This window comes from Mobula birostris, chromosome 18, assembly GCF_030028105.1.
Source record: "Mobula birostris isolate sMobBir1 chromosome 18, sMobBir1.hap1, whole genome shotgun sequence".
Classification (NCBI taxonomy): domain Eukaryota; kingdom Metazoa; phylum Chordata; class Chondrichthyes; order Myliobatiformes; family Myliobatidae; genus Mobula; species Mobula birostris.
In genome coordinates this window covers 1544643-1571772 of record NC_092387.1, presented here as the reverse complement: position 1 = coordinate 1571772, position 27130 = coordinate 1544643, and the positions used below count along the sequence as shown (strand labels likewise).

Genomic DNA, 27130 nt, shown 5'->3' with positions numbered 1-27130 from the left:
TCCAACGCGACTTAAAGATGGCAAGTGGCCACTCTAGCCTTCCACCGGCAGGTTGCTCCCAGGGGATCTTGACAAGACAAACCAGCAGCCCACACTCGACCCCAAGGCTACTTATATTCCATGCTCCAAGATGGGAATCAGATGCCTATGATTAACCCAACTGAAACAAGGGACAGCTGGAAGACCCAGAGTCCCGAGTCAGTGGACCGGACCGTGAACCAGAATGCAGACTTCACGGACCGGACCATGACACCTGTATAATCACTCTGGTTCCCATCCCTTGCCAAACTAGCTTAAGCACTCCCCAGCAGCTCTAGCAAACCAGTTGGCAGGAAGAATGGACCCCCTCATATTCAGATGTGACTCATCTATTTTTGTACTGGTCATACCTTTCCCAGAAGATACCTTAATGATCCAGAAATCTGAAACCCTGCCCCCTACATCAATTCCTCAGCCACACATTCATCTGCCAAATCATCCTATCCTTGCCCACACTGGCAAGTGGTATAGGGAGCAATCCAGCGATTATTAACCTTGAGCTTCTGCTTTTCAGCTTCCTACCTAGTTTCCTATATTCTCTTTTCAGCTCCTCATGCCTTTTCCTACCTATTTCAATGGCACCAAAATGTGCCATGATTACCCTCCCCCTTCAGAATGCAGTGGACCCGATCCAAAGTGTCCCTGACCCTGGTACCTAGGAGGCAACATACTATCCAAAAGCCTCTTTCACTTTCACAGAATCTGCTGTCCATTCCCCTGATTATTGAATCCCTGATCACCACAGCACTCTTTTTCTGCCCATTTCCCTTCTGAGTCACAAAGCCAAACTCAATGCCATTGACTTGGGTTCTCCCTGCGGTTCATTCAATAGATTTCAATGAGATCCCCTCTCATTCTTTTACACTCCAGTGAGTACTGGCCTAAAACCATCAAACACTCCTCATACATCAACACTTTCATTCCTGGGATCACCTTTGGATCCAATCCAATGCTGGCAAATCATTTCTTTGATATTTGGCCAAAAACTGTTCACAATACTCCAAATGTGGTTTGAACAATACCTTATAAAGCCACAGCATTACATCCTTGTTTTTATATTCTAGTCCTCTTGAAATGAATGCTAAATTGCATTTCTTTTCCTCACTACTAACTCAACCTGCAAGCTAACCTCTAGGGAACCCCCCCACCCCACTTGGGCTTCCAACTCCTTTTGCACCTTTGATTTCTGAATCTCCTTCCCATTCTCCTAATATGCCCAAGTCCTTCTGCTGCCTCCTTGCTTCCTCAACACTGCCTGCCCTTCCACCTATCATCTGCATATTTTGTCATAAAGCCATAAATTCTGTCTTCCAAATCATTAATATTTAACATGAAAGTGGTCTCAGGTTGACCTCTACTAGTCATTGATAGCCAACCACAAAAGGTCCCCTTTATTCCCACTATTTGCCTTCTGCCACACAGCCAATCTTCTCTCCATGTTAGTAACTTTCATGTACTACCTTGTTTAGCAGCTTCATGTGCAGCAACTCATCAAAGGCCTTCTGAAAATCCAAGTTAACAACATCTATTGACTCTCCTTTATGTATCTTGCCTGTTATTTCCTCAAAGTCTGCTGAACTCTACACAGCAAAGCTCAGAATACATTAATTGTAACTTGTGTTACGTACCCTGTAACTGGGTTACCAAACCAGCAGAAATGGATCACTCAGTTGGAGTCTGGATTACTAGAACTAAGAAAGTTTTATTAAAGAAACAAGCAACACAGTACTCTAATCAAAAGGATAATGAATGCAACAGTTCAGCAATGATAAACATACATGTACACAGAATTAAGATAACAGGATCAATCAAGCTCTATCGTTGTACAGGGGTAAAGTGTCGCAAAGTGACGCAAAGTTCAGTTCAATTTAGTTCAGTTCAGTTCGCAGTAATCGCTGCCGTGGGAGATGGACAGTGTGGGGGAAGGAGAGAGAGAGCAAAACGAATGAGTATTCAACACAGCTTCCACACAGACCTTCGCAGTCAGCTTTCGGGCGAGTCCTTTGTGATGTCATCTGAGGTCACCGACGGTGACCCCTCCGTTTCCAGATGCGATCGTTTCCCTGCGGTGAACCTGGCACCCAGGTAAGGGTGGACACACACCAGGTTCCCGCCGATCGTGCCTTTCCACCCTGTGCGTCGATGGCCCGGTACTTCCCACCGACTTGTGAGAGACGCACCGCTTCCAGGGTCTTGTTACCTCGGGTGTCGTGTGTGTCCTGCCTTAGCGAACCTGTCCCTTTTTATCCCCCTGCTGGGGTATCGCCTGTCCATCACTTCAAACAGTTCAGGGTTCAAAGGGGGAGCCGATCTTGACAGCTCTCCTTCCTTCATTAACATCCCAAATACTGCTCCATTGTTTTCCTTATCTCTCTCTCTCCTGAAAACAGGTGGCAGACCAACTGCTGATTCCACTGGTGCCAGCCCAGGCCAGCTACATCTTAATCTATATGTATTCTTGTCACACTTCCCCCCTTTAAGGATCTTTACCAGGGGGTAAAAATTACAAACATGAATATATTATTTGATACACACACAAATATACATCTTTATCAGCTATTTGGCTAATACAGCGAGTTTGAAGTTGTCAACACCTGACAGACAGTCAGCCATCACATTTTCTGTTCCTTTTATATGTGTTATTAATAATCCCTTAGACCAGGCTCCAATTTAGCAAACTTCATAGTGGCCAAAAACACTGATGAATTGCGATCAATGTAACCTCTCATTGGGTTTCGTCCCGGACCACAATAACAAGGGTTGTCCCATTCCGACTTAGTTTTCTCTCGCAAGGGCTTAGTAGGAGGGGGAGGGGTGGTAACCGCAGAATTATTGCAAAACTTCCTACAGTACCCCACCATCTCCAAGAGCCTTCTGAGGGCCCTCCTGTCTGTCGGGGTTGGGATGTCAGCGATAGCCTGCACTGTAGCTTGCATCGCTGCCAGCTGCCCCTGTGTCACCACAATTCCCAGGTAAGTGACCTTCGTGTGGCGGAACTCATTTTTTTCAAGGTTCACTATCAAGCTGGCTTCAGATAGCCGTATTACATTGCCAATACACACCTCTGTGTTCGTCAGCCCTTTTGTCACTGAATTACTCATTCTATAGGATTGTTGCTCGCTAGGCTACCCTATTGTAACAGACACCACCCAACGTCCCAGTTCTTTGCATTGCTTCGGGACAATCAAACACACGTGTGCGAGTCGTTTAATTACTTCTCCTAAAGAGTTGCTTTGTTCAGGGATTAAGGGAGAGACCTTATCAGCAGAGCTGGCCAAAACAATAGCCTTCTCCCATCTGGTCGATACCATACTCATCTTTTCAAAATGGTTTTTTTCTCTTATTGGGGGAAACCTAGCTTCATTGATTTCCGCGCTAACACCGACTAGGTTTGTTAGCATATCAAAGGCCTGTGACCATCTCAGTTCGCGTCGGCCCTAATCAATAACATCCTTCCTCCGGTGCAGCCGGTAAACCTCTTTCATGATTCCACCAACTGTTCCCTCCAGTACCGCAAAATGTCCACCGGGGGGTACCTTGTGGGCCAGGTTAAAAATCTCATCCCCATAACTCTTTTGCACCACCCGCTATTCCTCATCTGCGGCTACGGTACTTGGTTTCCCTTTCTTCCTTAGCACTTCCTCCTCCACACAATAGCCTACTAGTTCCTTTGTTAAGTCTGTGGCAGAGAGAGCTGTCTCTGCCAAAACCATCAGCCCCTCGTCTCGCTCCTGCGTCTGCACAAATTCTTTCCTGGCTAATGCTACATCTGTCCCAGCTTCCTCACTACCTCTTGTCTCACTACACTCCTTCTTTTCACTTTCTACCCCCTTCTCGTACAAGGCTGGCAGAAACGTCTCAGCTAAATTTACTACCGCAGTCCCGTGATGAACCTGTGAGTCCATGGGTGGGCCCTCGATGCTGGCAGGCTGACCTGTCAATCTCATGGCTGGGAACACGATTCCCCCGGCAAGGTCATTACCGAGCAAGACTTCCACGCCTTTCATCGGTAATTCGGACCTCACCCCGATCGTGACTAGTCCAGAGACCAGATTGCTTTGTAAGTGTATCTGGTGCAAAGGGACTGTCTCTGTCTCTTCTCCAATACCTTTGACCTTGACCTCCCCAGTCTGGGTCTCTGAGCTAAACTCTAATACACTCAGTATTAGTGACTGACATGCTCCCGTGTCTCTCCAGATCTGCACTGGAACTGGTTTTAACCCCTCCTTCACCGACACCAATCCGGCCGAGATAAACCTCTCGCGCTCTTCCTGAACTTTGGCAGACCTGTCCTGTCCTAGTGGTTCGTTTACCAGCTCGATACAGCCAGTCAAAATCGTCATTTTTCCTTTTCCCGTCTCCTTCTTTGGGGCAAAGCACCTGGACGCAAAGTGTCCGACTTTCCCGCAATTATAACAGACGACCCCAGGAGACTTCCTACCAGACTCCTCCCGGTCTACCTTATCCTCCTCGTTAGTCCCCGGCTTACTTTCTGACTTTTCGGGCGGACTCTCCCTGCCGTCCTGACTACCCTTCTGGTAGCCTTTACTCGGGGCAAACTTCATTTTATGCGTCAACGCATACTCATCCGCTAATTTAGCAGTTGCGGCTAACGTGGCTGCCTCTTTCTCATCTAGGTAGGGTCTCATACCCTCAGGGACACAACCTTTAAACTGCTCAATCAGAATCAGCTGTAGCAGTCTGTCATAATCCCCCTCTACCCCCTTCGAGGCGCACCAACGCTCACAATATGTCTGCATCTCACGGGCAAACTCTAAATACGTGCGGTCCCACTGCTTCCTCGCATTCCGGAACCTCTGCCGGTATGCTTCCGGGACCAACTCATAAATCCTGAGGATGGCCTCTTTCACCACCTCATACCTCTGGGCATCTTCCGCGGACAAAGCTGAGTAAGCTTGTTGGGCTTTCCCTTTCAGTACACTCTGAAGCAAAACCGCCCACTTATCCCTCAGCCAGTCCTGACTTGTACCAACTTTTTCGAAATGCAGAAAGTACCGATCCACGCCGGTATCGTCAAATGGGGGAACCAGCCTAACCTCCTGGGTCGCCCGGATCCCTCCACCTTGGTTCGGCACGAGCTCCTGCTCTGCCCTTAACCTTAACTTCTCCAGCTTGAATTCCCTTTCCCTCTGTTTCTCCTCTCGCTCCAGCTGTCTCTTTAACTCTCTCTCTTTCTCCCGCCTTTCTAACTGCTTCCCTTCATGTTCTAACTGCCGTACCCGGAACTCGTGCTCGAGTCTCAGTTTTTCAAGCTGCACCTGTACCACGTCTCCAGCAGGTTTTTCAATAGACACCACCCCCAGCTCGCCTTGGGGAAACACACCTTTAGATACATAGTGCTCTACGATAGCTCTGTGTATCTCCTCTCTCCTCATTGTCGACTTCCCCTTAGCAAGATTCAACCGTTTGGCCACGGCTACCAATTCCGATTTCCTGGCATCCTCTAATGCCTCCAAGGTCGGTGCCTTTATAAATTCCTCAGCCTCCATTTCTGCTGTTTGTCTTTTCTTTCTTTCGGGAATTTTGAGCCAATCAATTTACTCCGTCCCAAATTTAGCGTTCAAAATCCCAGACGAGCCCCCACTTATGTTACGTACCCCGTAACTGGGTTGCCGAACCAGCAGAAATGGATCACTCAGTTGGAGTCTGAATTACTGGAACTAAGAAAGTTTTATTAAAGAAACAAGCAACACAGTACTCTAATCAAAAGGATAATGAATGCAACAGTTCAGCAATGATAAACATACATGTACACAGAATTAAGATAACAGGATCAATCAAGCTCTATCGTTGTACAGGGGTAAATGACCAGTTTCAAAGTGATGCAAAGTTCAGTTCAATTTAGTTCAGTTCAGTTCGCAGTAATCGCTGCCGTGGAAGATGGACAGTGTGGGGGAAGGAGAGAGGGAGCAAAACGAATGAGCATTCAACACAGCTTCCACACAGACCCTCGCAGTCAGCTTTCGGGCGAGTCCTTTGTGATGTCATCTGAGGTCACCAACCGTGACCCCTCTGTTTCCAGATACGATCGTTTCCCTGCAGTGAACCTGGCACCCAGGCAAGGGTGGACACACACCAGGTTCCCGCCGATCGTGCCTTTCCACCCTGAGTGTCTATGGCCCGGTACTTCCCACCGACTTGTTAGAGACGCACCGCTTCCAGGGTCTTGTTACCTCGGGTGTCGTGTGTGTCCTGCCTTAGTGAACCTGTCCCTTTTTATCCCTCTGCTGGGGTATCGCCTGTCCATCACTTCAAACAGTTCAGGGTTCAAAGGGGGAGCCGATCTTGACAGCTCTCCTTCCTTCATTAACATCTCCAAATGCTGCCCCATTGTTTTCCTTATCTCTCTCTCTCTCTCCTGAAGACAGGTGGCAGACCAACTGCTGATTCCACTGGTGCCAGCCCAGGCCAGCTACATCTTAATCTATGTGTATTCTTGTCACACTTGATTCAATTTTTGAGATACTGTAAATTCCGGTTAATTGGGCCATCCATTAATTGGGGCAGCCACTTATTTAGGATAACTCTTAAAGAACAAAAACTAATTGAGAAAAGAGCTGGGACTCTCTTCATTTATTTGAGATACTATGCAGCTTAATTGGGACATGAGACTATTACCGAACATTTTCCAACCAGCATCAGTCACAAGCACTCATGTGGCCGTTAAACACTACATCGTGCTTAGAGCGACCACTTTTTCAAATAGCATCAGTTGTGTGTGCTTGACTTATGTTACGCATTTGACTAACAGACGGTGATTCAAAAAGCAGTGATTTTTAACATTACTTCAGAAAGGAAGGGAATGAAAGCTATGAATTCATCCGTTGATAATCATTAGGAACTAATACGCAGTTTTATAGAACTGTAGTGGCATTAGTAGTGTTTTGAATTGTTCTGTAATTCATTTAAATACATAATTTGTTACTCAGTTAAACGGTAGTTAGTCATTTTTTTATTGTTTTTGAACTATTTCCAAGAAACAGTACTTAATTGGGGCACTTATACAGGTCCTGATGTGTCCCAATTAACTGAAATCCATTATATAACCATATAACCACATAACAATTACAGCACGGAAACAGGCCATCTTGGCCCTTCTAGTCTGTGCCGAACTCTTACTCACACCTAGTCCCACCGACCTGCACTCAGCCCATAACCCTCCATTCCTTTCCTGTCCATATAGCTGTCCAATTTAACTTTAAACAACAACATCGAACCTGCCTCAACCACTTCTGCTGGAAGTTCGTTCCACACAGCTACCACTCTCTGAGTTCCCCCTCATGTTACCCCTAAACTTTTGCCCTTTAACTCTCAACTCATGTCCTCTTGTTTGAATCTCCTCCACTCTCAATGGAAAAAGCCTATCCACGTCAACTCTACCTATCCCCCTCGTAACTTTAAATACCTCTATCAAATCCCCCCACAACCTTCTACGTTCCAAAGAATAAAGACCCAACTTGTTCAACCTTTCTCTGTAACCTAGGTGATGAAACCCAGATAACATTCCAGTAAATCTTCTCTGTACTCTCACTATTTTGTTGACATCTTTCCTATAATTTGGTGACCAAAACTGTACACAATACTCCAAATTTGGCCTCACCAATGCCTTGTACAATTTCAACATTACATCCCAACTCCTATACTCAATGCTCTGATTAATAAAAGCCAGCATACCAAAAGCTTTCTTCACCACCCTATCCACATGAGATTCCACCTTCAGGGAACTATGTACCATTATTCCTAGATCCCTCTGTTCTACTGCACTCTTCAATGCCCTACCATTTATGTCCTATTTTGATTAGTCCTACCAAAATGCAGCACCTCACATTTTTCAGCATTAAACTCCATCTGCCATCTTTCAGCCCACTCTTCTAACTGGCCTAAATCTCTCTGCAAGCTTTGAAAACCTACTTCATTATCCACAACTCAATTTATTTTAGTATCATCTGCATACTTACTAACCCAATTTACCACCCCATCATCCAGATCATTAATGTATCTGACAAACAACATTGGACTCAGTACAGATCCCTGAGGCACAGCACTAGTCACCGGCCTCCAATCTGCCAAGCAGTTATCCACCACTACTCTCTGGCATCTCCCATCCAGCCACTGCTGAATCCATTTTACTACTTCAATATTACTACCTAATGATTGAACCTTCCTAACTAACCTTCCATGTGGAACCTTGTCAAAGGCTTTACTGAAGTCCATATAGACAACATCCACTGCTTTATCCCCATCAATTTTCCTAGTAACCTCTTCAAAAATTCAATAAGATTTGTCAAACATGACCTTCCACGCACAAATCCATGTTGACTGCTCCAAATCAGACCCTGTCTATCCAGATAATTATATATACCTGCTCTAAGAATACTTTCCATCAATTTATCCACCACTGATGTCAAACTCACAGGCCAATAATTGCTAGGTTTACCCTTAGAACCCTTTTTAAACAATGGAATCACATCAGCAATACGCCAATCCTCCGGCACCATCCCTGTTTCTAATGACATTTGAAATATTTCTGTCAGAGCCCCTGCTATTTCCTCACAAACTTCTCTCAAGGTCCTAGGGAATATCCTGTCAGGACCCGGAGACTTATCCACTTTTATATTCCTTAAAAGCGCCAGTACTTCCTCTTCTTTAATCATCATAGTTTCCATAACTTCCCTATCTGTTTCCCTTGTCTTACACAATTCAATATCCTTCTCCTTAGTGAATACCGAAGAAAAGAAATTGTTCAGAATCTCCCCCATCTCTTTTGACTCCACACATAGTTGTCCACTCTGATTCTCTAAGGGACCAATTTTATCCCTCACTATCCTTTGCTATTAATATAACTGTAGAAACCCTTGGGATTTATTTTCACCTTACTTGCCAAAGCAGCCTCATATTTTCGTTTAGCTTTTCTAATTTCTTTCTAAGATTCTTTTTACATTCTTTATATTCCTCGAGCACATCATTTACTCCATGTTGCCTATATTTATTGTAGATAGCTCTCTTTTTCCAAACCAAGTTTCCAATATCCCTTCAAAACCATGGCTCTCTCAAACTTTTAACCTTATACTCAGGGAAAATGCTTTTAATAAAAGAAAAATAACAAAATCAATTTTTAATGGTAAACCTTACATAATTTATAGCCATAACTAAATAACCAGTAAACTATAGCCTAACATCCTGAGTGGGGAAGTTGCCGGAGGAAATTCTGATGAACAGGGTCTACTAGTATTTGGACAGATATAGTCTGATTAGGAGTCATCAACATGGCTTAGTATTTGGAAAGTTGTGCTTGTCGAATCATTAAGAGGTTTTCAGAGAAGTAACCAAAAAATACACTGAGGATAGGGCAGCGGATGTTGACTATGTGGACCATTGCAAGGTCTTCAACAAGGTCCTGCAGGGGTAGGCTGGACTGGAAGGTTAGGTCGCATGGTATCCAGGTGGATTCAATATTAACTTGGAAGTAGAAAGGAGAGGATGGTTGCAGGTTGTTTCTCAGAATGGAGGCCATAACTAATTGTGCCACAGGGGTCAGTGTTGATACCCTTGTTATTCATTATTTATACAAATGGATTTAAATGCAAATGACGCAATCTGTAAGTTTGTGGATGACACAAAATTAGATGTCGTTGTTCATAGTAAGAAGGTTACTGCAGATTACAAAAAGATCTTGACCTAGTTCAGGAAGTGGGCTGAGGAGTGGCGAATGGACTTTAATACAGTTATGTGTGAGGTGATGCATTTCGGAATGACAAAACAACGAGATTTTATAATATTAATGGCAGGGCACTATAGAGCATAATGGAACAGAGGGGCCTTGGACTACAAATGCATAGTTTGTTGAAAGAGATTGGTGTCAGTTTTGGGGAAGGAGGGAGCTATTTGAATGGGATAGGCTCCTATTGAAGTGGGACCAGGGTCCTGGCGATTGCAAAGCTAGAGTTGTTGATGGAGCTAAATAGTAGGGGGTGGGTTCAACAACTTGTTTCAAATTCATTGAAACTTATTGAATATTGAACGGCTGAGATAGAGTGGACATGAATAAGATGTTTCCTATCGTGGGGGAGTCTAGGACCAGAAGGCACAGGCTCAGAATATACTAAGACATTTAATACACTGGCTAGGTTTCCTGACCAGGGCACACCAAGTATAGAAGTTAGGACATCATGCTTCATTTGTATAAGCTGCTGGTGAGGCTGCACTTGGAGTACCATGTACAGCTTTTGTCACCCTACTGATACAAAAGATGTGGTAAACTGCAAAGATTGCACATAAGAATAAGATGCCATAAGTAGTAGTTGAGGCAGGTAAAACAATACTACCCAAGCAGCACTTTGGCTGGTACACGAAAGAGTGGAGCCTAGAAGGATATGGGTTGAACACAAGGAATTTTGGGTGAGCTGGATTGATTGGGCCAAGGGGTCTGGATCCGTGTTGTACTGCTCTATGACTCTAAGGTTTCATAGGCAAATATCTATGCTTAATTCTACCTGAAAGTAACTATAGCTTAAACAAAGAGTATATACTCAGTAGCTACTTTATTTGGTACATTTACATATTAATACAAATACATAATCAGCCAATCACATGGGCAGCCACTCAACATACAAAGGTATGTAGAGATGGTCAAGAGGTTCAGCTGCTGAGAGCAAACCAGAATGGGGAAGAAATGTGATCTAACTTTGACTGTGGAATGACTGGTGGTGCCAGATGGGATGATTTGAGTATCTCAGAAACAGCTGATCTACCGGAGTTTTCACGTACAACAGTCCCAGAAGGCCTTTGACAAGGTGCCACACATGTCTACAGCCTATCTAGAGTTCACAGAGTATGGTGCTAGAAATAAAAAAACATCCTGTGAGCTGAAGTTCTGTGAGCAAAAACATCTTGTTAATGAGAGGTCAGAGAATGGCCAGACTGGTTCAAGCTGACAGGAAGGCGACAGTAACTCAGATAACCACACATTACAACAGAGGTGTGCAGAAGAGCATCTCTGGACACACATGTCAAACTCTCAAGTGGATGGACTACAGCAGCAGAAGACCACAAACATACATTCAGTGGCCACTTTGTTAGGTAAAGGAGGTGCCTAATAAAGTGGCCACTGAGTGTAGGTAGCACTGCCTGGTTAAACAGCATGAAAATATTCTTGTCTTCAGATTTGTGTAAGCAGAAGAAACTAGGAATTCTGCAGAACTTTAACTCTACAGAGAAAAGAAAACATTTATATGGCACCTTTTTAAAACTTCAATTTCTCCTGCAACACAGGTGATGTAGGGCAGCACAGCAGGTGACTTGTACGGAGCATCCTCCTTCAACTGGTGAAATCAATGCTGTTTTGGGTTCAAGCATTGGCAAAGACAATGGGAAGAACAGCTTGCTCTTTACAGAAGCAATGGGTGTACAATTAATTATCAGTTGACTACCTATTGTACATTAAATTACAAGATTTGCCAAATAAAAAGATTTAACACAATAGTCTTTTAGTTCCATACATTTAAAATGAATATTTCTTTAAAAAGTATCAGCAATCAGACAAAACACTCATATTTGGAACTTATTGCAGCTAGACATGCTTTTATTAGTATGAATAGTTAAGTCATCTAAACAGTTCACTTACCCGCCACAGGTGCCTGTATTCTTACTGCAGTGTATTCGAGGCTCACTGGAAGCAAGTTTAAGTAGCTCATTCCACTCTCGTTCCCACTCCTCTTCAGTGTAAACCAAGCCCGACTAGTTTGTTCAGTGAAAAATAGGCACAATTTAAATTTGATGCTATATTTTAAACATGTTTACAAAATTTAAATCTCAAATTATCAGGAAAGCAATAATTTAAGACCATTATAAGACCACAAGACCTATGAACAGAATTATGCCATTTGGCCCATTGAGTCTGCACCGCCATTTCACACTGACTGATTTATTATCCTTTTCAAACCCATTCTCCTGCCTTCTCCCTGTATCTTTGATGCCCTGATTAAACAAGAACCTATCAACCTTCCTCTTAAATATACCCAAATGACTTGGCCTACACAGCCGTTAGTGACATAGAATTCCACAGATTTCACCGCCCTCTGGCTAAAGAAAATATTTGTCATTTCTGTTCTCAATGGACATTCCTTAATTCTGAGGCCATGCCCTCTGGTTTTAGACTCCCCACGATAGGAAACATCCTCTCCAAATTTACCCTATCGTGGCCTTTCAACATTCAGTAAGTTACAATGAGAACCCCCTCCATTCTTCTGAGTACAGGCTCACAGCCATCAAAGGCTCCTCAAATAAGCCTTTCAATCCCAGATTCATTTTCAAGGACCTCCTTTGAAATCTCTCCAATGTCAACACATCCTTTTTTATACAAGGGCCCAAAACTGATCACAATACTCCAAATGAGGCCTCGCCAATGCTTTATAAAGCCTTATCATGACAAACTTGATTTTATATTCTAACCCTCTTGAAATAAATGCTAATATTCCATTTGCCTTCCTCACCACCAACTCAACCTACAAATTAATGTTTAGGGAATCCTGCAGAATGTCTCCCAAGTCCCTTTGCACCTCAGATTTTTGAATGTTCTCTCTATTTACAAAATTGTCTACACTCTTATTTCTTCCACCAAAGTGCATGACTATACATTTCCCAGCACTGTATTCCATCTGCCACTTCTTTGCCCTTCTCCTAATCTGTTTAAGTCCTTCTATAGCCTCTTCACTTCCTTAACACTATCTGTCCCTCACCTATCTTCATATCATCTGTAAACTTCATTATCTGCACACAAAGCATCCAAAATCCAAAATCCAAATCCAAATTCCTGCATCCAAATCACTGACATATAATGTAAAAAGAATCAGTCCCAACACAGACCCCTGTGCAACACTACTGGTCACCGGCAGCCAACCAGAAAAAGCTTCTTTTATTTCCTATTCTTTGCCTCCTGCCAATCAGCCACTACTTTATCCATGCTAGAATCTAATACCATGGACTGGTAGCTTATTAAGCAGCCTCATATGTGGCACCTTGTCAAAGGCCTTCTGAAAATTGAAGTACACATAATCCACCGATTCTCCTTTGTCTATCCTGCTTGTTATTTCTTAAGGAAACATACTGACTTTGCCCTATTTCTCCATGTGTCTCCAAGTACACCAAGTTGAGATGGGGCATTTCATTACTAATTGAACTAGTTCAGTACATCACGGTGGTCCAAAGGGCCTGTCCTTACACTGTACTGTAGGATGTTTTATGAAGTGTATATTCGCCCACTTTTAAGGGAAATCAGCATGCAGCACTTTTGCTCTAACTAATCAAGACCCTGCAATCCAGCTATTGTTTCTAAGCACAAACAATTGGGGAAGAGGTGTCAAGGATTTTATCTTTAGATGGGTCATTACTGCCAAGAAATTGAATATGGCTGTCCAGACATAATTTGGAATGATGCCCTGTCTAGAAGTCTGTGGGCATAATAAAAATTATTCCTTTAAAATCATAGTATATACTGTGTAAGGGAGACAAGCAACCAAAAGCATTTATAAATAGAATGTGGTCTGTTGACAATGAAATACCAAGAGGAGGATTGACTGGAGACAACCTATCCATGTTCATGATTAAAAATGTATCCAGCTCCTACAGAGCTAAATACATTACACTTAAAAATCTATTGATCTCTGTCCTGAATATTCTCAATGCCTAAACCCTCTTGGGTAGAAAATTCTGGAGGTTCACAGCAATCTGAATTATGTTACTTATTTAGTTGGGGTCACCCAGCCAGGGAAAACTTCAGCCCTTCATGCCCCCTTTCAAGGCCCTCAAGAACTGTCCACATTTGAATGAAGTATTTTTTCAGATCACAACCTCAGTATGCTTAACGTTTCCTTGTTAGTAAACCTGCCATTCTGAACATTTGCCTGGTGAACTCCCTTTATAGCAACATAATACCATCTTTTGTATGTAAGCAATGGAAAGCAGACCTGTATACAATATCACAAATGCAGCCAAACCAGGCTTTATATAATTGAAGGGTGTGTTCGCTACTCTTAACCTTTCCTTGGACCACATCTGCCAGCAGATTCATAACAATCTCAGTGGAAAATTAACTCCATGAAAAGATAAAGCATAAGTCCACTTTTGATATATTTAAGTTTGCTGAGGAAAGCAGAATGCCTTAATTTGCCTTAAGCAACCTTTACCCTGCAGTCCAATTTTCATTTAATATTACAAAGTGAGGAGCCAATAAAACTGTATGCACTTACCTCCTTATTTTGCTGGGTTTGCTGCCACCTCCATCTCCTCTTCAGTGCTTCTCTTTCTGGGCCATTTTTCATCATGGCATAAAGAGCTTTGCGAAGTATTAGGTCTCTATCATGGAAACCCCACATGCCTACAATGCAAGTGAGTGCTTTTTAGTCAAACTTTTCAGAAATTTGTGATAAAATATATAGAACATACAGCACTCATGTATTACCTAGAGAAGCTGCATGTAAGAGGCAGTTCCCATCTCCTGTTGTTGCCAATGGCAAAAGCCGCTTGCAGCTTGAACAAACAACTGACCACCAATTGAGTCGGCCTATAAAAATCAACAGTTGGTTTATTAGCAAGATGGCCTCATTATGCACTGTCATTTACAAAGAGGACTAGAGGCCCCAACCTCAATAAATGAGAAATGAAATACAGTGTAGTAACAGAAGTGTAGAGGAACAGATGTGTAAAGTTGTAGGAGTAATAGTGGAATTGACAAGGCAGAAATGGAGTCCATTCTCAATATACTTTGATCTTTGGTTCGATCATTCTTAGGGCATTGTTTACACTCCAATCTATCTTTTGACGAAAGGAGCAATGAATCATTGAAGGATAAATATAGAATATATTGTAAAGATATTACCAAGAAGAATTGAAAATATTTTGATAGAGTAAAAGCAAATAAAAGACAAGAAGTATGAAGGGCTTAAATGGGATAGAGATGAAGAAACCAAGTACCCCTCTTATCCAGACTTGCTAAAAAGTGCAAATAGTTTCTGTGACTCATTTCTTATATAACTTAATATCAAATAATCTAAAATTTGAGGAATGTGTACTTGCTGGAGTTCACAATGATTGAACATTATCACAAGTAAAGGGATATCTGTTGATAAATGAGAGGGAGAAAGAATAAACACAGAACATCAGAAGGTTGTTAGGCTGTAAAAGGTTCTGTATGGAATTTTAAACAGCAGCATTAATAAGCCAAGTAGTCATTGAGAGCTGCAGTACAGAAACAGGTCCTTCAGTCCATCTAATCCATCCCGAAACATTTAAACTCCTTTGTCCCAGCGACCTGCACCTGGACCATACCTCTTCCATCCACGTACCTATCCAAACTTCTCTTAAACGTTGAAATCAAAATTACTTGCGCTGGCAGCTGGCTCCATACTTTCACCACTCTCCAGGTGAAGAAGTTTCTCCTCAAATACTTCGCCTTTCACCTTTAACCAATAACCTCTAGTTCTAGTTTCGCCCAACCTCAGTGGAAAAAGCCTATTTGCACTTACCCTATCTATATCCCTCATAATATTGTATATCTCTAATCAAATCTCTTCTCAATCTTCTACATTTTGGGAATAAAATTTTAACCTATTCAACCTTGGTCCTGCAGTCTTGGCAACATTCTTGTAAAGTTTCTTTGTACTCTTTCAATCTTATTTACATCTTTCCTGCAGGTAAGTGACCAGAACTGCATACAATTTTTCAGGAGACAGGTAACTGGTTCTGGTCAAGATGGCGCCTGTGACACCTTCTGGATAGACCATGAAATCATATATTTTACTTCTTTTATATCTTTTACATTTGTTTTTCTTCTTAAATGTGATTCTGAAACTGTTGGAGCCTGTGATTTGCAGTCTGGAGTATATTTTATTTTGGAACAGCTTCAAATTTTGATTTGCTATTATGAATATGATTGAATGTTATTTGTGTATATGATCCTAATAACCTGTTTTCATTTTATACACTAACGTCATCTGCACCTCACATTAGCAGATTCATTTTAAGAAATTTTCTCACCTGCCTGTTCCAAGGCGACCATCGTTGATTGCTCAATCAAATCTCTTTCAATAAAGCTTCGAAAATCTTCACTGTAGACATTTAAATCAGGTAGCTGGAATGTGTAAATGGGCATCTCTAAAGGAAATTGTTCACTGTTGCATTCATTTGCCACTTGTGAACGAGCCAGGGACACAATAGCTGAACTTGCATGAGAAATTCCCCGTGAGAGGCGTTTTTCTATATTGAATGGGGAAAGACAATCAATTATAATGTACCAAAACTGCAAAATCTGATTGGCTCGGAAAGGACAACAATCAGCAACCACTTTATAGTGAAAAGATAAATCCAGTAAAATACAAGCTCTCAATTGCACCGGAAACATCACAACCAATGAATTGACAAAGAAAATGGTCAGGAAAAGGCAATTATTTCTGATAGGCAGGCTAGATATTAGTGATAAAGGGATCTTCAAGTTAGTGTTTTTAAAACAATTATTCACAGTTGAATCGAGGATGCGGTACACTAGCAGATATCAGGAATCACTGAAGTAAAAGATGAAGTTACACTCTTGTGACAATCCAGGGTCAGAAATTTTATTCACTTCTGAAAATGAAGGGTTATTCATGGTTTTTTTTTACAAAGACCTCTGTTCATCAAGGTGTTCAAAAGAATATTATACAAGGGTTTGGAAACAACTTTATACATTGTGAAGTAAAACTATTCAATACTGAAAACACTCAGCAGGTCATATAGCATCTGTCGGTAGAGAGAGGAATTGATAGTTTTCCCAAGATGAATCTAAAATTGGAGAATATTTTGTCAAATTATCATACTAATATTTTGCTTTGCTCTTCATTGATGCTGCCTAAGCTACTGTGTATTTCCAGCATTTTCTGGATTAATTTAAGATTTCCAATAGTTAAAATCTTTTTGCATTTTGAATAAGGCAGATACTTTTAGTTGAAGAAAGGTTTGTCTATCAGGTGTTTTTTGTTGCTCATTCCCTCTTGCAAATAAAACATTCATCAGAGTACAGAAATTTAAAAAAAATTATGGAGATACAATGCGGAGTAGGCTCTTCTGGATCTTTGAGCAACTTAATCCTAGTTTAATTATGGGACAATTTACAATGACCAATTAGCCTACTAACAGGTATGTCTTTGGACTGTGGAAGGAAACTGGAGCACCCGGAGGAACCCACTTGGTCACGAGGAGAATGTACAAACTCTTGTAGTGGTCGCCAACCAGTCAATCTTTGAGGCTTTCGCAGTAGATCCCGAAAAAAATGAAAAATAAATACACAAATACTGTTGTAATGTGAGCATTATAAAAATAAGTAATACTAATTAGGATAATGGTAATACAGCAATACTTCTGCTACTGAAAGCTGTTTGTAAAGAGAGATTGTTTCTGGGTTGCCGGGTTTTAGTTCCGTTCTTCTTGCCCAGTGTGCATATGTGTAGCTCCCCCGCCATGCACCAGAGTAGAAAAGACCAGAAGTAAAACCCTGCTACCTGGAAATACTATCATAATTAGTATTACATATTTTTATAATGCTCACATTACAACACCTTTAATTCTATGTTTCATTATTTAATTTTATTTCAACACGAAAAATAAATGAATAAAAATTGACTGTTGCACTCAGTGTGATGACCGGGGCTGAATACTTTCTGCTAGTTCCCTGAAATTTGGATCATAACTACAGACAGCCAGTTTGAGACAGTCTGTGAGGTGTCTGTCAGTAAGTAGGGTTGCCAACTGTCCCGTATTAGCCGGGACATCCCGTATATTGGGCTAAATTGGTTTGTCCCGTACGGGACCACCCTTGTCCCATATTTCCCCCGCTAAGGTAGAGCGTTTCTATGAAACCTTTCATGCTGAAGTGGCGTAAAGCGAAGAAGCAATAACCATTAGTTTATATGGGAAAAATTTTTGAGTGTTCCCAGACCCAAAAAATAACCTACCACATCATACCAAATAACACATAAAACCTAAAATAACACTAACATATAGTAAAAGCAGGAATGATATGATAAATACACAGCCTATATAAAGTAGAAATAATGTATGTATAGTGTAGTTTTACTTAACAGAATCAGGAAGATTAAAGCCAAAACCGATTTGTAGGAAAAAATCGGCACGTACACGCATGTGCATGTCACGTATGCACACACAGGTGCCCGTGCAAGGCTTCATGGTCATGGTAGTTTTTCTTGGGGTAAACACAAGTGTCCCGTATTATACTGCTACTTTTGTCCCTTATTTAGGAGTGAGAAAGTTGGCAACCCTATCAGTAAGACAGCTCCTGTACTTAGATTTCATAATTTTCATCTATTGCAGCACAGCACTCTCGCAAACCTCCTGACAGACTGAATATTTGAATGGACAGTTTCCTTTGTTAGACTGAAAGTTGAATCTGCCATGTTTTTCAGCTGATTTGTATTGGTAAACTGTTACTGAGACATTAGTGTAAGTTCCAGAGGTACGCAAGATAATGACACCACCGTTTTTTGTTTCCCAGTTCTTTTACATTTGGGGAATGTTGGAATTTAAAGGGGGAGAAGTGTAATGTGAGCATTATAAAGATAAGTTAATACCAATTAGGATAATGGTAATATAGCAATACTACCGCTATGGAAAGCTGTTTGTAAACAGAGGTTGTTTCCAGGGTTGCGGGGTTTTACTTCCAGTCTTTTCTGCGCATGTGTGTATAAGCCCCTCGCAGCATTGGTTTTGCTGTCCCAGATAAAGTTGTTCCTTTGGACATGAAGTTGTCGAGTGGTCCTTTTTCAAAGCAGAAGTTACTACAAAAGGTATTGTAATATTCTTAAAGAAAGACAGCTATGGCCTGTTTGATATGCTAGTTACAGTGTTTTCTTGGTTGAATTAATTTGAAAGTTTGACAAAAGCATTTTATGTAATTCAAATACAATTAGCCCAAATAAAAGGCCTCAAGTTGGAAGTACAATCTGAGTTGTTTTTTCTCTAAACCATTTTGTGGGTAGATCTTGCCTTTCACTAAGCCCAAGGTAGGGGATCTTGGGCTTAAAAAGGTTGGCAATCACTTCTTTACAGGCAGTGGCAGGAATTGAACCTGGGTCACCCGTACTGTAAAACATTGTGTTCATGGAGACATACAGCTTAAACCTAAAATAAAAATCATGCAAAGTTGTGTAGGTACAGGTTGAAGTTAAACAATATCCTAATTAACTTTTGGCAATTATCCTATTATTTAAGAGGTTTGCATGCCCATGGAATTTGAAGATATGGGAAAACATCAGCAAGAGAGAAGTGGTTTTGGTTATCTGATATGCAGATACAACATCCCAGCATGCAATTTCTTTAAGAGCAAATGTTCACTGGATATTTGGGGACAGGCCTCATTCAGAAGAAAGCAATCTCAACAGATTTTGGTTCATTCGTTCATGTTTTGGGATCCGGTCATCCTGGCAAGAACGACAATTATTGCTTACCTCTAATTATCTTAAACTGAGTGGCTTGCTACAATGTTGTGGAGGGCATTTGACAGGAACAACCATATTAGAATGTTTGGAGTTATATGCTGGCCACTTAAGGGGAGCAAGCTTCCTTCCCTAAAATGACAGGAATCTAGTAAATCTGTGGTCACTATTACCAGTAACAAGTTAACTTTTACAAATTTGTGATCATTCATTTTAAATTCCAGGGATACCTGGTGAAAAATTGTTAATCAAGTTTCTTGCTAATAAATTAACTACTGTGCTGTTGTCATATTCTGTAAAATATGATTTATTAGGATAAATTTGATTCAGTGGCAGTCATTGACTTGAAAACGGAACTGTTTCTCTTTCCTCACATGTAGCCTGACTTACTAAGTATTTCCAGCATTTTCTATTTTGATGTTGAATTGTATTACTCTACTTTTCTAAACAAGTTCATTTATACACAGTTACCTGGCTGTGCTTTGTTCTCACTGTTGTCGAAGTTTTCTTCATTCATATGGGTCAGGCTCCCTGGGCAACATTGCTGAAATTGCTGCCGAAAATCAGACTGAAAACTTTACTCTGTTCCTAAATAAAGAACTAATGCTCAGCAATCTTACTGTGATCAATGAAAAACTGATAAGATGGGTTTACTTTGAGTTTTGTTTGATACCAATAGATCTACGAGAAACTTATAACATCTTCCATTTCTGTTTGTAACTCCAGTTGTAGAGTCACTTGGCAAGTACTTAAGACAGTCAAAATATCTTTGAAATTGTTCAAGATGCTTGTAGGAACACAGGGAAACCATTATTACCTTGAGCAATCTCATCCGGTCTCTGTTCACACTTGTTCACCTGATTGGATTGTTCTTTCTCTTGTTGTTTGCAGAAGCTTCCTTCATTGAACACACGAGGCAAATTCCCAGTGTGAACTTGCCTAAGCTGTTCAAAGTCATTCAGTGCTGCACTCAGATCCCAATTCTTTCCTATAAATGTAAAGTTGTACATTGGTCCTTATTGTTTAAATATAATCAACATGAAATCTATTCAGCTGATGACCAAGATATACCAATTGGTTGACTGATGTCACAGCGACGACCTTGCACTCAATGTCAGTAAGCCCAAAGAGCTGACTGTGGACTTCAGAAAATGTAAGACAAAGGAACACGAACCAATTCTCATAGAGGGATCAAAAGTGGAGAGAGTGAGCAGTTTCAAGTTCCTGGATGTCAACATCTCTGAGGATCTAACCTGGTCCCAACATACTGATGCAGGCATAAAGAAGGCAAGACAGTGGCTATATTTCACTAGAAGTTTCAGAAGATTTGATTTGACACCTAAAACACTCAGAAACTCCTACAGATGTACTGTGGAGAGCATACTAACAGGCTGTATCACTGTCTGGTATGGTGGGGTGGGGGGAACTACTGCACAGGATTGAAAGAAGCCACAGAAAATTGTAAAATGAGTCAGCTCCATTGTGGGTTCTAGTCACCATAGTATCGAAGACATCTTCAAGGAGCGGTACCTCAGAAAGGTAGCCTCCATTATTAAGGACCTCCATCATCCAGATCATGCCCTCTTCTCATTGCTACCATTAGGAAGGAGGTACAGAAGCCTGGAGGCACACACTCAGCAATTCAGGAACAGCTTCTTCCCCTCTGCCATCCGATTCCTAAATGGACATTGAACACTGCCTCACTTTTATTATTACTGTTTCTGCAACTATTTAATATACATATGTATACATATGTGTGTACCTCAATGCAAGAAGCATCAGGAACAAAGGTGATGAACTGAGAGCTTGGATACATACATGGAATTATGATGTAGTGGCCACTACAGAGACTTGGCTGGCACCAGGGCAGGAATGGATTCTCAATATTCCTGGATTTCAGTGCTTTAAAAGGGATAGAGAGGGCAGAAAAACGGGAGGAGGGGTGGCATTACTGGTCAGGGATACTATTACAGCTACAAAAAGAGTGGGTAATGTAGCAGGATCCTCTTTTGAGTCAATATGGGTGGAAGTCAGGAACAGGAAGGGAGCAGTTACTCTACTGGGGGTATTCTATAGGCCCCCTGGTAGCAGCAGAGATACAGAGGAGCAGATTGGGAGGCAGATTTTGGAAAGGTGCAAAAATAAGAGGGGTGACTTTAACTTCCCTAATATTGATTGGCACCTGATTAGTTCCAAGGGTTTAGATGGGGCAGAGTTAGTTAAGTGTGTCCAGGACGAATTCCTGTCACAGTATGTGGACAGGCCGACCAGGGGAAATGCCATACTAGATCTAGTACTAGGTAATGAACCGGGTCAGTTCACAGAGCCCTCAGTGGGTGAGCATCTGGGGGACAGTGACCACCGCTCCCTGGCCTTTAGCATTATCATGGAAAAGGATAGAATCAGAGGGGACAGGAAAATTTTTAATTGGGGAAAGGCAAATTATGAGGCTACAAGGCTACTTGTGGGTGTGAATTGGGATGAAGTTTTTGCAGGGAGTGGTAGTAGAGAATTGCTTCTCTGAGTGGAGGCCTGTGACTAGTGGTGTGCCACAGGGATCAGTGCTGGGTCCATTGTTATTTGTCATCTATATCAATGATCTAGATGATAATGTGGTAAATTGGATCAGCAAATTTGCTGATGATACAAAGATTGGAGGTGTTGTAGACAGTGAGGAAGGTTTTCAGAGCCTGCAGAGGGACTTGGACCAGCTGGAAAAATGGGCTGGAAAATGGCAGATGGAGTTTAATACAGACAAGTGTGAGGTATTGCACGTTGGAAGGACAAACCAAGGTAGAACATACAGGGTTAATGGTAAGGCACTGAGGAGTGCAGTGGAACAGAGGGATCTGGGAATACAGATACAAAATTCCCTAAAAGTAGCGTCACAGGTAGATAGGGTTATAAAGAGAGCTTTTGGTACATTGGCCTTTATCAACCAAAGTATTGAGTATAAGAGCTGGAAATGTTATGATGAGGTTGTATAAGGCATTGGTGAGGCCGAATCTGGAGTATTGTGTTCAGTTTTGGTCACCAAATTACAGGAAGGATATAAATAAGGTTGAAAGAGTGCAGAGAAGGTTTACAAGGATGTTGCCGGGACTTAAGAAACTCAGTTACAGAGAAAGGTTGAATAGGTTAGGACTTTATTCCCTGGAGCGTAGAAGAATGAGGGGAGATTTGATAGAGGTATATAAAATTATGATGGGTATAGATAGAGTAAATGCAAGCAGGCTTTTTCCACTGAGGCAAGGGGAGAAGAAAACCAGAGGACATGGGTTAAGGGTGAGGGGGGGAAAGTTTAAAGGGAATATTGGGGGGGGGCTTCTTCACACAGAGAGTGGTGGGAGTATGGAATGAGCTGCCAGACGAGGGGGTAAATGCGGTTTCTTTTTTAACATACAAGAATAAATTGGACAGATACATGGATGGGACGTGTATGGAGGGATATGGTCCGTGTGCAGGTCAGTGGGGACTAGGCAGAAAATGGTTCAGCACAGCCAAGAAGGGCCAAAAGGCCTGTTTCTGTGCTGTAGTTTCTATGGTTTCTATGGAAAAGTACTATGGACATGTGGTCCTGACGAAGGGTCTCGGCCTGAAACGTCGACTGCACCTCTTCCTACAGATGCTGCCTGGCCTGCTGCGTTCACCAGCAACTTTGATGTGTGTTGCTTGAATTTCCAGCATCTGCAGAATTCCTGTTGTTTATGGACATGTGGTCGATGTTTAGAGATCTCTTGCAGGATGTTAGGGATAAATTTGTCCCGGTGAGGAAGATGATGAATGGTAGGGTGAAGGAACCATAGGTGACAAGTGAGGTAGAAAATCTAGTCAGGTGGAAGAAGGTTTAGGAAGCAAGGATCAGATGGGTCTATTGAGGAATATAGGGAAGCAAGAAAGGAGTTTAAGAAGGGGCTGAGAAGAGCAAGAAGGGGGCATGAGAAGGTCTTGGCGAGTAGGGTAAAGGAAAACCCCAAGGCATTCTTCAATTATGTGAAGAAAAAAAGGATGACAGGAGTGAAGGTAGGACTGATTAGAAATAAAGGTGGGAAGATGTGCCTGGAGGCTGTGGAAGTGAGCAAGGTCCTCAATGCATACTTCTCTTTGGTATTCACCAATGAGAGGGAACTTGATGATGGTGAGGACAATATGAGTGAGGTTGATGTTCTGGAGCATGTTGATATTAAGGGAGAGGAGGTGTTGGAGTTGTTAAAATACATTAGGACAGATAAGTCCCTGGGGCCTGACGGAATATTCCCCAGGCTGCTCCACAAGGCGAGAAAAGAGATTGCTGAGCCTCTGGCTAGGATCTTTATGTCCTTGTTGTCCACGGGAATGGTACCAGAGGATTGGAGGGAGGCAAATGTTGTCCCCTTGTTCAAAAAAGGTAGTAAGGATAGTCCAGCTAATTATAGACCAGTGAGCCTTACGTCTGTGGTGGGAAAGCTGTTGGAAAAGATTCTTAGAGATAGGATCTATAGGCATTTAGAGAACCATGGTCTGATCAGGGACAGTCAGCATGGCTTTGTGAAGGGCAGATCGTGGCTAACAAGCCTGATAGAGTTCTTTGAGAAGGTGACCACGCATATAGATGAGGGTAGTGCAGTGGATGTGATCTATATGGATCTTAGTAAGGCATTTGACAAGGTTCCACACAGTAGGCTTATTCAGAAAGTTAGAAGGCATGGGATCCAGGGAAGTTTGGCCAGGTGGATTCAGAATTGGCTTGCCTGCAGAAGGCAGAGGGTGGTGGTGGAGGGGGTACATTCAGATTGGAGGATTGTGACTAGTGGTGTCCCACAAGGATCTGTTCTGGGACCTCTACTTTTCGTGATTTTTATAAACGACCTGGATGTGGGGGTAGAAGGGTGGGTTGGCAAGTTTGCAGATGACACAAAGGTTGGTGGTGTTGTAGATAGTGTAGAGGATTGTCAAAGATTGCAGAGAGACATTGATAAGATGCAGAAGTGGGCTGAGAAGTGGCAGATGGAGTTCAACCCGGAGAAGTGTGAGGTGGTACACTTTGGAAGGACAAACTCCAAGGCAGAGTACAAAGTAAATGGCAGGATACTTGGTAGTGTGGAGGAGCAGAGGGATCTCGGAGTACATGTCCACAGATCCCTGAAAGTTGCCTCACAGGTGGATAGGGTAGTTAAGAAAGCTTATGGGGTGTTAGCTTTCATAAGTCGAGGGATGGAGTTTAAGACTCGCGATGTAATGATGCAGCTCTATAAAACTCTGGTTAGGCCACACTTGGAGTACTGTGTCCATTTCTGGTCACCTCACTATAGGAAGGATGTGGAAGCATTGGAAAGGGTACAGAGGAGATTTACCAGGATGCTGCCTGGTTTAGAAAGTATGCATTATGATCAGAGATTAAGGGAGCTAGGGCTTTACTCTTTGGAGAGAAGGAGGTGTACAAGATAATAAGAGGAATAGATAGAGTGGATAGCCAGTGCCTCTTCCTCAGGGCACCACTGCTCAATACAAGAGGACATGGCTTTAAGGTAAGGGGTGGGAAGTTCAAGGGGGATATTAGAGGAAGGTTTTTTACTCAGAGGGTGGTTGGTGTGTGGAATGCACTGCCTGAGTCAGTGGTGGAGGCAGATTCACTAGTGAAGTTTAAGAGACTACTAGACAGGTATATGGAGGAATTTAAGGTGGGGGCTCGTATGGGAGGCTGGGTTTGAGGGTCGGCACAACATTGTGGGTCGAAGGGCCTGTACTGTGCTGTACTATTCTATGTTCTATATACCCACTGTAATTCATTCTTTTCTATATTTATCATGTATTCCATTGTACTATTGCTTCTAAGTTAACAAATTTCACGACATATGCAGGTAATATTAAACCCGATTCTGATTCTAGTCTGAGCAGCCATGATCTTTAAGCTACAAACCCACTGGGGACTAGATCAGGATTACTTGGTCTCACTGGGGACTAGATCAGGATTACCTGGTCTCACTGGGGACTAAATCAGGATTACCTGGTCTCACTGGGGACTAGATCAGGATTACCTGGTCTCATTGGGGACTAGATCAGGATTACCAGGTGTCAATGGGGACTAGCTCAGGATTACTTATTGGGGACTAGATCAAGATTAGCTGCTATTTTACGCAAGTTTAGAATCGATGAGAAATTACAAGCCACCACACATGAACTATTTGTTTACATAAAAACCTGAATGAAAATGATCACCTTAATGCAAGGAGGAGCTCATTGAAATGAGATCTGGCTTCCCTTGCTTCTTCACGGGGGGGGGGGTCGGTGGGAAGAGTAGGCAGGGTGGGTGCAGGGTGAATTTGGAACTCAGGCTAAGAGGTCGGCCACTTAAAGATTGGTGAGAAGGAACTGACGTTGTGATTCTTTAGAATTCTTTGTCCCAGAGGTCTGCTTTCTGTTAAATCTGTACATGGTTGAGATAACATTGAAGGTTACGTTCACTGGTCTCAACTTCACTTTCAAACCTAAAGGCCAGATCAGACTTACTGGGTCTATGACATACTTCTGTTCTTATACCGGTGGAAAAACACAATGTTAATTCGACCTTTTGCAGACACTAACATACACACAAGAAAAAATAATGTACTCTATTCACTTATATTTTAATATGTTTATACTAGGAAATCACATTCCATGCACATAAAATATAGTCTATTTAGAACCCGAGGGCTGTATAAGCAGTGAATTCAGTTTAGATTAAAACAACTATACCATTAAAACAGTGAAAGCTCCTGAAAACAATGTTGACAAGGTATTTCACATTTGGTATATACAATGGTTTCCAGTTAATTGAGACACATTGGGACCAGTACATTTTGGCTCTATTAAAACAGCTACCCAATTAGCTGAAGTTTCATGGAAATAAAAAGATGTGAAAGAGACAAACTACCGTTCACCTGAGTAACAAATTACATATGTAAATGAAATACAGAACAAATTAGAACGCTACCATACTACCGCAGTACTCTAGAACTGTGTATGTGCCAAATAGCTATCGATGAAGGAATTCATCCGGTGTAACACTGTGTTCTTTTGGTTGACTATAAATGCATAAAATCAACACAGGCACCAAGTGCAAGATTACGGACTGCCTTCAAACAGTGCATTTCATGACTGCATCTATTAAATCTTCATTTTCATTGTAACATTCAAGAGAATTGTTGATACCTTCAAATTCTTTGTAGTTCCTAACTTATTGAAGTAGTGAAATAATTTCATAGGTAGGAAAAGGGAGGAGGTCCTGAAAGCAGACTACAGGGAGTTAGGAAGGAATTTGAGAAGCAGGACCTCAAAGGCAGTAATCTCGGGATTATTGCCTATGCCATGCAACAGTGAGTATAGGAACAGAGTGAGGTGGAGTATAAATGCATGGCTGAGGGATTGGAGCAGGGGGTAGGGATTCATTTCTGGATAATTGGGACCTCTTTTGGGGCAGGCGTGACCTGTACAAAAAGGACGGGTTGCACTTGAATCCGAGGGGGACCAATGTCCTGGCAGGGAGGATTGCTAAAACTATTGGGGAGAGTTTAAACTGGAATCTCTGGTTTGTGGGAACTGAACTGAAGAGGAGAGGAAGGAATGGTTGGCTC

At 42.0% G+C, this 27130-nt stretch overlaps 1 protein-coding gene across 1 annotated transcript in view; it reads right to left on the bottom strand.

Moving 5' to 3' along the window:
* Window positions 1–27130, bottom strand: part of otud7a (OTU deubiquitinase 7A) — a 113738-nt gene that overhangs the window by 69090 nt on the left and 17518 nt on the right. The window contains exons 2-6 of the mRNA XM_072281919.1: window positions 20356–20526; window positions 16093–16311; window positions 14519–14620; window positions 14307–14434; window positions 11684–11796 (exon numbers count right to left, since the gene is read on the bottom strand). Coding sequence (XP_072138020.1) covers window positions 11684–11796; window positions 14307–14434; window positions 14519–14620; window positions 16093–16311; window positions 20356–20526 — 733 coding nt within the window. The remainder of the gene's footprint in view (window positions 1–11683; window positions 11797–14306; window positions 14435–14518; window positions 14621–16092; window positions 16312–20355; window positions 20527–27130) is intronic.